Here is a 13,875-nt window from a genome sequence, read left to right on the forward strand (position 1 = left end):
TGAAATTGTGCCCACAGTGACAAAAACCAGAACATATTTCCAGCTCCACACCTCTGTGAGAGTGTTTAATTGTGTTCCATCTGCCTGTACAGAGGGAAAGATCAGATCTTCAGGAAAGTTTTTCTAGAACTCAGCTGCTGCTGCTGAAGAATAACAGATTTCCTGCTCTAGATTTAGAGGAAAATGTTTAATTATTTTCCACATGGAATTATAACCTATACAGAGGGGAAAAACCAGATCTTTAGGAAAGTTTTCCTAGAACTCAGTTCTGCTGCTGCTGAATAATAACAGATGTCCTGAAATAATAGTACCCATGAGGTGATGTGAGAATTATGGAAAAGAGAGAAGGTACCAGGTAGTCTCTGTTTAGGAAGGAGCTGAGAAATGAAGATGTTTAGGAAAGCTTTCCTGAAAATCAGTTCTGGTGCTGCTGAATAATAACAGATTTCCTGAAATAATAATACCCCTGAGGTGATGTGAGAGTTATGGAAAAGAGGGAAGGTACCAGGTAGTCTCTGTTTAGGAAGGAGCTGTGGAATGAAGGACACGGATTGGAAGTGCTGAGGGAAGAACAGAAACAGCAAACCCTGCTTTACCACGAGACCCTGCTCACAGTTTGGGCTCTCTGTTGCCTCCTCAGGAGCACAGATATTTTTGACTACACCTACATCGATGCCTTTGGGAAGGGGAAGCAGCTGACAGTGAAGGAGTGCGAGTACCTGATCGGGCACCACGTGACAGAGGAGTTCTATGGAGTGGTGACCTCCAAGGAGGTCCTGCAGCGCATGGTGGGGAACCTGCTGAACCTTGGCAAGAGGTGAGCTGAGGATCCAAACCCTGGGGAAAAGGAGCTGGGGTGCATTATCTGCATGTCCAATATTGCTGCTCCCAAAAGGTGTCACTCACCCCATGAGATCCTGAAAATTCCCTGTGTCACAAGGCATTTCAATCACCTGCATCTGAGGGGAAACAAAAATATTTAGTGAAACAAGTTCCTCTCAAGAAAATAGACAAGATGTTTTATCTTCTCTGTGAAAAGCTGATAGGGACTGTCCACCTTGAGAGCAAAGCCTTTTCCTGTCATGTGGTAGGCACAACCCCCATGTTCAAATGAGCATTTTCAGAGATCCTGTTGGTGTGTAGAACATCAAGTTTTGTTTCCAAATCCTCCTCACAATTTCTTTCCTGAGCATCCACAGACAGACTCCCAGGAGTGGAAGGATTGTTGTAGGTGTCAGGGGAACAGAAGGCTTGGAGAGTGAATTCTCTGACCAAGGAGAGGAGCAGTGGGTGGGAGGGCAGAGTTCAGTGATCAAGTGTGGAGTGCTTTTCCTTGTAGCAGGCTGATGTGGTGAGTGACAGTCCGTGCTGGAGTCACTGCTGTGAGCATGCTGTGCCTGCAGCACCATTCTGGGGACTCCCCCTGGCCCTGGGAGCTCTGGGGACAGGGTTGCAGAGCCTCACAGGTGAGTTTCCTTTCTGCTGGCAGAGAGAGCACTGACCAGTCCTACCAGCTCCTGAGGGACTCCTTGGACCTGTACCTGGCCATGTATCCAGACAATGTGCAGCACCTCATGCTCCAGGCCAGGTTGTACTTCCACCTGGGAATCTGGCCAGAAAAGGTACCTGGGCACTCAGGGGAATGCTTTGGGGAAGGCTGAGCACTATTAACACTGGGTTATTGATTTCTGGGCTATGTCAGCCTGCATTACAGTCTGCCACCATTTGTTTCTGTAATAAATGCAGTTGGAGGAGTTCTCACATTGCAGGGAATCAATTTGAAGCAGGGAGAGTGGATGATTCTTGGCTGCTTGTCCTGGGGGAGGCTTGGGAGCAGCTTTGAGTCATAATTTATGATTTACAGCTTGTCTTGTAACCAACACCATGGACTGTGAGTTCTAAGAGCATCCTGTGCCTAAATTGTGGTAAAACTCCTGCTGGGCTCCTGGAAAGGGAGCAATTACCTTATCAGAAAACTTTAGGAAGTTATCTTTTATAAATAAAACCAAAGCTGTGCTCCCAACTTTGGCCACACAGTCTGTGGCTCTTGTGAAAAAGCAGCTTGATATTCTTGTCCTTGGAATTCCTTTTCCTTCAGGGTAACAACTCCAGTCCTGTTATCTTGGGAGTGTGGGAAGGAAGGTGCTGAGATTTACAGGTTGTCTGGATCATCCAAGCCTTTCACTGAATCAGGGAAGAGCCTGTAACTCAAAAAAACCTGATTTTTTTAGTGTGTCACTGCAGCACAGAGGTTTTTCCTTCTCAGAATTCCCTGTGCTGGTTCAGTGGAGCCTGTACCAATTCCATCTGCGAGGTTTGGGAAGGGGACAGGGAGATTGGCTGGACAGCTGAGCAGAAGCAAAGCTCTTCCCACCAAATCAACTGGAACAGGATGCTGGAGAAGCTGCCTCCTTCCCTTTGAAGAGCAAACTGTGCTAAGCTTGCCCTTCCTTTCTTGTGGCAGCAAATTTTAGGGTCAGCATAGAAAAACCAGCGCCAAAAAATTGTGTATGGGAGGGACTCAGTGAGCTGGATATAAATATGGAACACTGAAAGATTTTCCTGCCCCTTCCTGGCGCTCAGGGCAGTTTGGAGAGCACCAGATTTGGATTTGCAGCCCCCCAGAACACAGAACCCAACCCCAGGGCTGAGATGTACTGAGTTTTACTGAGCTCTCTGCACCAGCTGCAGTGGAAATGAGCAAATTTGGATTTTTCAGGACTGTATCCAGTCGTTCCAGTCTGTCAGGCAGGATTGCAGCTAACCAGAGAGAATGCTGTGTCTGACAGGACACAATGTACCAGCTTTGACAGGAGCTGCCAGATTTATGGATGGCTAGGAAATCTAAAAAGTCCTGCAGAGCTACACTTAAAGTTGCCCTAAATATTTGTAAATAACAGTAAATAAAACTGCCGAAAATCTCTGGCAGCTGTGGTTTCTCCTTCCTTTAGGATTTTTCAGGATTTTCACATCCTTCATAATTCTCAATAGAATTAAAGTGGCCAAGAAGCCTGAGCTGTGTTTCTTCTCATGAATTACTCACTTGTCCTTTATTTAAATGGATTTTCCTCGATTTTTGGCTGCTGTTCATGCTGAACAGCCTGAGATTTCCATTCCTCTTCTGCTGCTGCTCTGAACTTAATGACCAAACCTATGACAAGGAGACAATCCTTTTTCCAGGTGCCAAAGTGTGACAGATTTTGGGACTTGAGGTATTGGATGTTGAGACAGATATCTGTCTTTTCCCATCATGTTTACACAACAGGCTGGGGTTTTTTTCCTTGCTTTTACCAAAAAAATTTAAATTTGCTTTGCCTGCCTCTAACAAACTCAGCAGCAGGTGCTCTGATGTTGTGCCAGAGGGTGTTGGGAGGCTGGAATTGTGGATGTGCAGACCTTGCTGCTTTGTGTTCTTTACTCATCCTGAGACAAGCAGCTCTTCTGTCTTGTTCCATGGGGAAGCATCATGGAGGTTTATTTCCATTTCCTCCTGTGCTGCCCTATTTTTGCTCCTCACAGACATGCTGAGAAGCTCTTTTAAGTTAAAATATTAGTTCTCAAGAGCACCCGAAGTCACCTGGAATCACTTCCCAGCAGCATTTTTGGGACATTGGGAACTGCATTCTCATGACCAGAAACATTGAGAGGTGCTCTGTGGGCACTAAAGAGGATGTGATGAACTCATGGGGCTGAGTTTTAAGGAGCTGCTGAGCTCTCCAGTGCCTTTCCTGAAGCTGGGAGCTTTACAAAGAGAAAAGGAATAAGAGCAGGCTGTGTGCAGGCTGAACATGAAGCTGTGGCAGAGAACAGTGTGGAAGATGTTGTGGCAGATCTCAGGGCGCTCACTTGCAGCTGACTCCAGCCATACATCTGTATGTGTTTATGTCTGGGTCTGAAAAGAGAGGTGTCTGCTAAGGAAGGCAGGAGCCTCCCCTGAAGTGGAAAATGCAAACCCCCTCCCTCTGAATTATTATAATTTTGAATTTAAGGGGCTCTCAGGCAAAACTATGGGAGTAGGAATAACAGTTCTTTACTAGGAAAATTAAAAATACAAATGCAATAGTACAAACAAAGCAAACCACTGCCAGAGTCAGACCATGCCCTGCCCCTGTGTGTCAGGGGGTGGCACAGCCCCATCCCATGGGGGCTCAGCCCTCCTGCAGTGCCAGCTGTGCTGCTGCTGGAGCAGGGATCCTGCACAAGGGGGGAGTTTTCCTCTGCAGCTCCAGGGCTGCTGCAGATGGGCCTGGGCTCCCTCTGGCAGTGCAGGGCAGCAGAAAGCTGCTCCTCTGGCAATGCAGTGGGCAAAGGCTGCTGTGCTGCTCCAGGCTCAGATTGGATCCAGGTAGGAATGCTTGGCTCCTCCCCTGGGCACAGCATCTCCCCATGGGATGCTGGAATTGGATCAGCCCTGCAGGGACACTCAGTGGCCATGGACAGCAGAGATCTCCTGGAGGGAGGGTTGGCTGTGGGAGAGATAAAGAAAAAACTGCCCCATGGACAGCAGAGAACTGCCCCAGCTCTGACAGGTGGCAATAGAATACACAGTTACATCGTCTAACCTAAGACAGTTTATAAGTTGTGCTGCTGCAGGGACATGTCCTGACCCTGTTTTTGCTGTGGTTTGGAAGGTCCTGGACATCCTGCAGCACATCCAGGCCCTGGACCCATCCCAGCATGGGGCTGTGGGGTACCTGGTGCAGCACACCCTGGAGCACATCGAGCGGCGCAAGGAGGAGCTGGGCCCCGAGGTCAAGCACCGCTCGGATGAGAAGCACAAGGAGGTTTGCTTCTCCATTGGGCTCATCATGAAACACAAGAGGTGAGCTTGGAGCCTTCCCCAGATCAGCTCTGTAGCAGCAGAGCAGAAGGGTTTGAGCTGACAGCGCTGAGATGTGGTTTAGTGCCAAGGAGGAGTGGGAAATGCCAGGCACGTGCGTCTGTCCCATGCGGGAAAATGGGGGAGGCTCTGGGAGTGCCTGGAGAGAGCAAATGTTTGCACTGCAGAGAGCCTGACTGGTCTGAGTCATCCCCTGTCACACAGGTAACATCCCCACAGCACAGAGCTCTCCAGGAAACAGCAACAGTCACTTAATGAGGGACTGTCCCACAGAGTCAACTTCAGAATCGATTCTGATATTCCCAGGACAGTTTGTGGATGTTTCCCTGCGCTCTCATTCCCTGTTCTGCCTGCACTGTGTTGCTTTGGCCACTCCTCTGACTCGCCAAGATATCCAGAGCATATTTGAGGGATATCAGCAGTGACAGTTAAAACACCTCACAGTTAACCCCATAAATATTCTGTAAATCTGTAAATAGTGATGGCTTTGTTCTCAGTGTTGGGGTTGCCATGTCTGTGTGATGAGCACAGAAGTAGTTACACAGCCCAGCAGGGTGGTTGATCCTTCCTTATTTCTTCCTTCCTCTTCTGGCTGCTGACTTCCAGGCTCTTTTCCATTCTCTTTTCTTGCTCACATTTGGTTTTCCTTTGTCTTCAGCTGTTTATTCCTGTCTGTTTATCCAGTCATTCATAGTCACTTCCCTCCACCTCAAAATACAAACACAAAGTCATTCTGAATTGTTTTTTTCTCCCTCTTGCTCTTGTCCTCCTTGTGCCAGCTCTCAGGAGGTTCCTATCCTGTTTGTGCTCTGTTAATCTTGAGGAAAAAGAGCTGGCTCTGGAGTTTCCACAGCCTTTGTGTGCAATTTCTTGACTCAGGTATGGCTACAACTGTGTGATTTATGGCTGGGATCCTGCCTGCATGATGGGCCATGAGTGGATCCGGAACATGAACGTGCACAGCCTCCCCCACGGCCCCCACCAGCCCTTCTACAACGTCCTGGTGGAGGATGGCTCCTGCAGATATGCTGCCCAAGGTGAGCAGGGGCTCCTGTGGGCACTCTCTGCCCACATCAGGACACAGGGGTGCTTCATTGGTTAATTAAGTGTGGTTAATGAAGCTTGTAAAGGTGGAGGTAGGAAGGAAATGATCCTGAGGCATGGCCTGCTCTGTTTGCTCTCCATGAAGTCAGCACTGCTGGGATGGCCATGAAAACTCACTCTGGTGTGATCTCCTCTTGCCCCAGGAGTGTTTTGGACACACTGATGGTGTGAACCTTGATTGCTGCTTTGAGAGAAATAATTCAGCTTCTGCTGGAGGCTGAAGGTCAGTCAGCAGCTCCCAACAGGACCTGGAAATGGGATTTGGTGAGGGGCTGCTGGCCAGGACATGGTTCTGGTCACTGTCACATGCCAGGATCCCAGGGGACAGGGTAACCTGGCTGTGAGTGCCACCTTTAACCAGAACAAAAATGAATGTCTCCTCACAAGTGCAGGGAGGTGTAGAAATCTCACATGTGCTTCATGCAACAAACCATAAGAGGAAACTCTTGTCTGGTGGTCAGAGTGTGTGGTTGGGGTGCAGGAAGAACTGTTGAACTGAGGTTCTGAAGAAAATTACAGAAGAGAAGCACATGTGTGACTCTGTACACTGTAAAAATGTTAATTTGCCTGCTGTTTGTGTTCTCCCTTTGTCAGGGAGGTCCCATCCAGGCAGGGCAGCTGCACAGGAGAGTGTGTTTGGCTAAGGGAAGATGTAGAAGCTGCTGGAGGGAAAATACTGACCAAAATGCCCTTTCCCTGGGTGCTCCCTCATGTTCTGTCCCCTGAGTGTGACAAGAGGTGGTTTCACAGGCAGGGACACTCCTCCCTCTGTAGATCTAAAGTGCAGGTGTTTCCCATTGTCCTGAGATTGACTTTTTTATATTCAGAAGCCCAAAAACATGAAGTGGCAAATCCTGATGGCTCAGCTCAGGCAGGGCTTGGCCTCAGAGAGTCTTAAACCCAGAAATGCTCATGTGCCATGAGTCGATATTAAAATGTGCATCTTGGTAATTACCTAATCAGGTAATTGTCCCCAGTGCTGCTGGGGCTGAGTCATCACTTATCTTGTGTCTAATGATGTTTAAACAAACAGAACCCTGTCTGGTCCCACAGTTGTTGCAGGGTAGGCTGACACTGTTATCTCTGTGTAGGAGACACTGCTATCACTGCATCTCTGTGGCCTGCAAGAGTTCTGATACTGCTGGAGAGAAGTGAAGGGTTTGTTCTTGCTGCTATTGATATCCCTTCTAAAACATCCTCAGATCATTTGGGAAGGATTATTTCATATCCTCCTGACCTGACTCTGGGGAGGGAGGGAGGGAGAGATTTTGCTGAAAGAATCCTAAACAAATCCTCATGTGGAGTTTAATTTAACCAGCTCAGAAATAACCCCAAGCTTATTATAGATAAATGTACCTCAGTTTGAGGCCTTCCTGTAAATCTGTGGGTTGAGTGCAGTTAATTCCAGAACTGCTGCGTTGTTCAGGGAGTTTGGTACCTGTCCACTCTTGTCTGTGTTTTGTTTGCTTTGTGACAGCACAGGAGAGAGATCTGTAGCTCAAAACTGCTTGTCAGCACCTTTGGGAGGCTCCCACCTTGTGCTGAACTCGCCTGTGTCAGCCTGTTCCCCTGCCAGCTGCTGTTCCATCCCTGCAGCTTCATCCCTGCAGCCCCATCCCTGCAGCTCCATCCATGCAGCTCCATCGCTGCAGCTCCTGAGCACAGCTCCATCCCTGCAGCTCCATCCCTGCAGCTCCATCCCTGCAGCTCCATCCCTGCAGCTCCATCCCTGCAGCTCCATCCCTGCAGCTCCCCATCCCTGCAGCTCCTGAGCACAGCTCCATCCCTGCAGCTCCCCATCCCTGCAGCTCCTGAGCACAGCTCCATCCCTGCAGCTCCATCCACAGCTCCTGAGCTCAGCCATGCTGCTGCAGAGCACTCAGCAGTGCAAATTGTTTTTCCGCAGTGGTGCAGTATCCAGAAAGGTCCTTTGCAAGCCTCTAGGACTGCAGCAGGCTGCTGAGGCATGGAAAGCTCTGGTGCTGCTGGCTGCACACCCTGGCATGCAGCAGCTTCAAAGAGCCTGCATGGATTAATAGGAATTCTCTGTTCCCACTAATGAACTGGATTTCAGAGACAGATTATTCCTGAATGACGTTCTCTGCACCCCAGCTCGTTCCTGCCCTGCCCAAAGTCAGTCTTTGATCCTGATGCAGATTTTCTTTCCCCTAGCTAATACTACCTGTTTTATCTGGCACTGTGCTGGAAAAAAAATGACATCATTTGGGGAGTGCTGCAGGGCTCCAGCCTGTGGGATTTACTCCCAGTCCCTGCTCTGCACCAACACTGCAGAGCAGAGCAACCCTGGGCTGGGTCACCTTTGGGGTTCAGGAGTCACCTTTGGGGTTCAGTGTTCAGGGGTCACCTTTGGGCTTCAGTGTTGTTTAACTCTTGTGCCTAATCAGGTTATCTGGAGGAAGGGAGCCACTGTGGGAGATACTAAATGTGTCCTTCTTAGGGACTTTCACTGGACTTGGGGAAGTTTGGATTAAGGGAAGTTTGTTTTGCTGGAGGCACGTGCTGGGCTTTGGCATGGTGGAAACACAGGCTGAGGGAGGAAGGTGGGCTCACCTTGGAGCATCTGAGGGGGATCTCTCCTCAAACAGATCCCCCAGGGCTGTGAGGGATTGGGGGAGCAGAGCTCACTGCTGCAGCTTCTCCCCACACTTACAGCCGAGTCCTGTGACCAGCAGAGTGGGAGCAGCACGCTGCTCCTCCAGCCTCATGCCAGGCAATCCAGGCACAAACCAGTTGCCACGTCCCTGGTGAGTGGAGCCATCAGGAGGTGAGGCTCTGTGAGCACTCACACTGACCTGCTCTCTGCCCATTTTCCTGCATTAGGGTTAATTTTTTCCTTTCAGGCACCAGATTTGGTGTTTCTAGAAACACAAACAAGGCCTGAGAGAGGCCCAGGGTTCACTGCCCTGCTGTTCTGTGGTGGTAACTGCTGCTTCCCTTCCCTGGCAGAGAACCTGGAGTACAACTCTGAGCCTCGGGAGATCCCTCACCCCGACATCGGCCGCTACTTCTCCGAGTTCACCGGCCTTCACTACCTGGCCAACACCGAGCTGGAGATTCGCTACCCCGAGGATCTGGAGCTCACCCGAGCCACGGTGCAGAAGATTTACAGCTCAGGCAAGGAGTGAGTGCCAAAGGCAGCCTGGGGACAGAAGCAGCTGGAGTGTAGCTTTACCCTCTCTGCAGAACTTGCGTGGGAAGCAAGTTTGGTGACAATCCTTTGGCTTAATGCATTGAAAACTGCACTGAACTTGGAAACTGGTGCTACAGCATCTTCCCGTTGTGTCTGCCTGGCCCAGGGACACAGGGACACTTTGGGACTTGAGGCCCAGCAGGAGGATCTTGCAGGGACAGCTGTACCAGGAGCGTTGTCCTTGGGAAGGATCTGCACATTCTGCTCCTTCTGTGGTGGCCTTAGAAGGTCAGCACAGAGAGGTCCTGGTGTGGAATATGGAGGAATCCCCTCTTCCAGAGAAGGAAGTGGCTTGTCCTGGCAGTATTTTTGTTTGGCTGTGTCTGTCTGGTTTGGTTTGAGTGTGTATCCCATGCAGGCAATAGTTTTTAAAGTCTCTCACATTTCGCTGTTGTCTTCTCTGCTCTGAATTTCTGGGTCAGGTATTGCTTCACCTCTGTAGTCTGATTGTTCCTAGAGCTACTGTTCCAATCCTGAATATCCTTCTGGGCCTGGCAATATTCTCATGGGCCTGGGAAAGAGCTCCAGCCACAAAACCAGCAGCAGTGAGGCTGGTGAGCAGTGCTGACCCTGGGGCCAGGTGGCCACCTCACTGATGGCAGAGACTGCGACAGCAGAGGAGGTCCTGGCCCTTTTCTGCTGAACACACCCAGCCCATGTCCTGACCTTGTTCTTCGGTCTGTCCATCCTGTGTGTCCAAGGTGGGGTCCGTGGCACAGCCATGAGTGTTCCCAGAGGAGTTGGAGCCTCTGGTGGGACCTTGAGTGACTTCGATGGACGCGGAGCTGCCGCTCGCTGCCATCTCCAATTTTTTTTTCCAATAGGTATTTATGCAATACATGGAATGATGACTGGAACCTGGCCATCCCTGGAGTCAGCCAAAGCATTATGGAAGCAAGATGTTAATTGCTGCAGCTTGAGGCCTTCTACCTTCTTGCCAAAAGAAAACGGATTCTAGGGGGGCGCAGGCTTGGCTTCCTACGAGGGAAGAGCTTCAGCAGCTCGAGGCACATGACTTTTAACCTTGACTGAAAGGCCCAGACAGAACCACTGCAGAAGAGGTTTTCCTCTGGGCTCAGGGGCTGTGGGGTGCAGAGTGACACAGTGTTTGTGCATATCTTTGTGGTTTCTGAAGCAATGTGTGTAGAGTAGCTGCAGCTCGTGTCTCCTGTCACTGTCCACTTGCAACACAGTAATTCTTCTCTCTGAGCTGACAATTAGGGCCCTGTAGAGGTAGGTGGATGCTCTTTAGTCTCTTATGCACTACAGGTATCTCCATGTGGAATCACAGCCCTCCTCTCCAGCAATGCCTGCCCTGCATGTCACCTCCTGCAACCCTGAGCACTGGTTTGCTGTGGAAATAAATGCTGAGAGCCCAGCACTTTGGTGGTGGTGGTCTGCAGGGATCTGGGGCTCCAGAAGGAGCAGCCTGTGGGGAGAGAGTGAGGAATGCTGAGGGGGCTCTGCTGCAAGCAGGACTCTGTCTTTAAAGAGTCAGAATCCCAGAATGGTTTGGGCTGGAAAGGACCTTAAAGCCCCTCTTGTTCCCTGAGCAGGGACCCTTCACTATCCCAGGTCTGTCCTGACAGGAACCTGGAGGAGGGAGGAGTTCCCATGGTGAAGCAGGGTAGGGAATCCTCAGGCAAAAAACCTGAAATTCCATCTCTTGTTCTTGAGGGTTGGAGTAGACCCCAAACCTCCAACCCACTGTGAAAGCAGATCCCAAAAGATTCCTGGCAGGGCTGCAGGGTTGGGAATGGGGCTGGTGAGTGCCAAGGTGGCTGACAAGGAGCAGAGCAGGGCTTGGGCTCCCCATTCCCAGCTGCCAGCAAGATTCCTGGGGGTTTGTGCTCCTTTCTGTTGCCACCTGGGCCTCTCTGCAGTGCTCCCAGGGAATTGCAGAGCTCACAGGAACCCTCAGCACCAGGAGCTGCCTGAGCTGCAGCCGTGCCATAAAGAGCCACAGGAAGCACTCAGAGTTTCCCTGGGAGCTGGCCAGTGCCTGCCAACCCACCTGGGGAGCTGCTGGGTGCTTCAGGGTCCCAGAGCTGCCAGCAGGGCCCTTTCTGTCCCTCTTTTGGGTCACTCTGTGCTCACAGCCTGAGAGGAGCCTGGCCCAGGAGGAAGTTGCTCACCACAGACTGGGCTGCAGAAGGGTTGTGTGCTCAGGGACTAACCCTGGAACTAAATCCTCATCCCCTGGCAGGAGTTTTTGCAGGAGCTGTGACCTCAGGCAGCTCTGCCTGCTCTAGGTGCTGCTCACATCCACACCTGGGCTGTGGATGTTGGGTCACCCAGAGCACCAACACAGCCTTGGAGGTGCCACATTTGGAAAGATTGGGCTGAAAAATTGGAAATATCGATTCAATGTGTTTTCCACACAACCTCAGCCCAGGGGCCAAGTCAGATTTTGGGATTTGAGACAAACCCAAAGGGAATGCTGAGTTCCCTTGGTCTCCCATGAGGGACAGGTGTCCCCACTGCCTCCAGTGCTGCTTGTCCTGGGTGGAGTCTGGTCCTGGGGAGGAGAAACTCCCCTGTGAGCACCTGCTGCTGTGGGAGGCCTCAGCCCAGCATCCAGGAGAGCTGGAATCTCCCAGGATACATCCAGGGAAACCTGGAAACCACCAGGATACATCCAGGGTGACCAGGGAGAGCTGGAAACCCCCAGGATACATCCAGGGTGAGCAGGAGAACTGGATACACCCAGGGTGAGCAGGGAGAGCTGGAAACCCCCAGGATAGCTCTATGTCCATGCTGGAACAGCCTCCTGGAATGCCCCTGGCTTCCCACAGGCTGCACATCCAGGGCCCAGCACTGTGGGAACACCTCTGTGGGATGCTGGGGTGACATTTGGGGTTTGCCTGTGGCCCTCCCCTCCTGGCAGGGCAGGCACTGTCACCTTTTCCCCAAGGGGACAGCAGTGGATCCCAGAAGCTCCTTGTGTCTGTGGTGATGTCTGGGTCCGTGGTGTCCGTGTTAAAGGTGGTGCTGATGCTGTCCATGGGGATTTGTCTGTCCTGTCTGTGTGGAGCTCTCCCTGTGTGGCTTTGGAGAAGGTGGAATTGCCTCCCCTCTCTCGCACCAGGTGCAAAGCCAGGCCAGGTCTCTCCTGTCCTTGGGAGCAGGGGGTGAATTCCCTGCAGTCCATGCCCTGCCCTCCCTTCCCTTGCCACGTCACAGCCGCCCGTGCTGGGGACAGAGCAGCCCCGGTGCTGGCGTGTGAAAATCCTGGGGGCGAAGGGAAAAATCCAGAATGGAGCAAGAGGAGGCTGGGAAGGGGCAGGAGCCAGGAGTACTCCCTGTCTGGGTGGTGAGGGAAAGCCAGGGCTGGGTCCAGGCTTTGCCACTGGGTGCTGGCACTCAGGGGTGTTCCAGGCAGTGCCAATCCAGGCAGTGCCATTCCCAGATAATGGCATTACAGAGCAGTGCCAGTTCCAGGCAGTGCCATCCCCAGGCAGTGCCATTGCCAGGGGGCAGTGCCATCCCCAGGCAGTGCCTTTCCCAGGCAGTGCCATCTCCAGGCAGTGGCAATCCAGGGCAGTGCCATCCCAGGGGGCAGTGCCGTCCCCAGGCAGTGCCATCCCCAGGCAGTGCCACTCCCAGGCAGTGCCGTCCCCAGGGGCCAGTGCCATCCCCAGGCAGTGCCACTCCCAGGCAGTGCCATTCCCAGGCAATGCCAATCCCAGGCAGAGCCATTCCCGGGCACTCTCCTGGGGGGCAGTGCCATCCCCAGGGGCCAGTGCCATCCCCAGGCAGTGCCACTCCCAGGCAGTGCCATTCCCAGGCAATGCCAATCCCAGGCAGAGCCATTCCCGGGCACTCTCCTGGGGGCAGCAGCATCCCCAGGAGGTTTCTCCACCCTCGGAGGTCGAGCTCTGGCTGTGCTGCTGCTCCAGGCCAGGCTGAGGAGCTGCTGGTGCCCTCCAGCAGCCGAGGGACAGGGAGGGGACAGCTCCTGGCTGCTCTGGGGAAACCTTTCCAACCCCTTTGGAGCCATCCTGGCACGCAGGGACACTGAGAGCAGCCTGGCACAGCCAAGGGCAGGCACTGTGCCCTCTGACAAGCCATGGGAGTTTGTCTCCAGTCTTTGCAGGAAAACCAAGCCCCAGGAGCATCCAGACCAACCAGCCCTGCCTGGGGCCAGGGAGAGCTGTGGGGGCAGGAGGATGAGGAGCAAAGGGCTGCTCTGGGCGGGAGAAGGGTCCCTGGGATCTCTGGTCCCTTCCAGGCCAGCTCCACCTGCACCCCAGCTGGCTCCAGGTGCTGTCCTGACCCATTCTGGGCATCTCCAGGGATATCCCAGCTCTGAGGGCCCTGCCTGCCTCCCTGCTGGCTCTGCCCCCACGGGGGACACGGGGACTGCTGACAGGGTCAGAGTGCTGCATTTATTTCCCTCCTCCTGCCTGGAAGTGCCTGGGCTGGGCCAAATTCCACATTGGATGGAAAACTGCTGGCCCAGGAATGGAGGGTGAGGAGCCCTGAGCCCCAGGGCCCCTGACACAGACAGCTGAGGTTGCAAGATGGGGGCATCTCTCCTTTCTCCCGTTTTTATTTATAAACAGGTATTTTCCTGGACAGCTGGAGGCTGGAAATGATTTCATTCCTTTCCTGTTTATATTTGGCTTTAAACAAATAAACAACACTGACTTGCTACCTACTGCCGGTGTGCTGTGCTCTTTGAGCTGCTCCCAAACCTCTGCCTGCCCAAAGGCTCTGG

The 13,875-nt window shown here is 52.3% G+C and overlaps 2 protein-coding genes across 2 annotated transcripts in view; both read left to right on the plus strand.

The window, feature by feature from the left end:
• FBXO21 (F-box protein 21) overlaps positions 1-10,533 on the plus strand; it is a 19,134-nt gene extending 8,601 nt beyond the window's left edge. The window contains exons 8-12 of the mRNA XM_031063151.1: positions 641-817; positions 1,490-1,622; positions 4,632-4,822; positions 5,720-5,877; positions 8,912-10,533. Coding sequence (XP_030919011.1) covers positions 641-817; positions 1,490-1,622; positions 4,632-4,822; positions 5,720-5,877; positions 8,912-9,090 — 838 coding nt within the window. The 3' untranslated portion in view covers positions 9,091-10,533. The remainder of the gene's footprint in view (positions 1-640; positions 818-1,489; positions 1,623-4,631; positions 4,823-5,719; positions 5,878-8,911) is intronic.
• Positions 10,534-10,654: 121 nt separating this feature from the next.
• Positions 10,655-13,811, plus strand: LOC115948711. The gene is made up of 3 exons (XM_031063147.1): positions 10,655-12,533; positions 12,664-12,828; positions 12,892-13,811. The coding sequence occupies exons 1-3, from the start codon at positions 12,412-12,414 to the stop codon at positions 13,628-13,630; spliced, it is 1,026 nt and encodes a 341-aa protein (XP_030919007.1). The 5' UTR covers positions 10,655-12,411; the 3' UTR covers positions 13,631-13,811.
• The last annotated feature ends 64 nt before the right edge of the window (positions 13,812-13,875 follow it).

This window comes from Geospiza fortis, unplaced genomic scaffold, assembly GCF_000277835.1.
Source record: "Geospiza fortis unplaced genomic scaffold, GeoFor_1.0 scaffold31, whole genome shotgun sequence".
NCBI lineage: Eukaryota > Metazoa > Chordata > Aves > Passeriformes > Thraupidae > Geospiza > Geospiza fortis.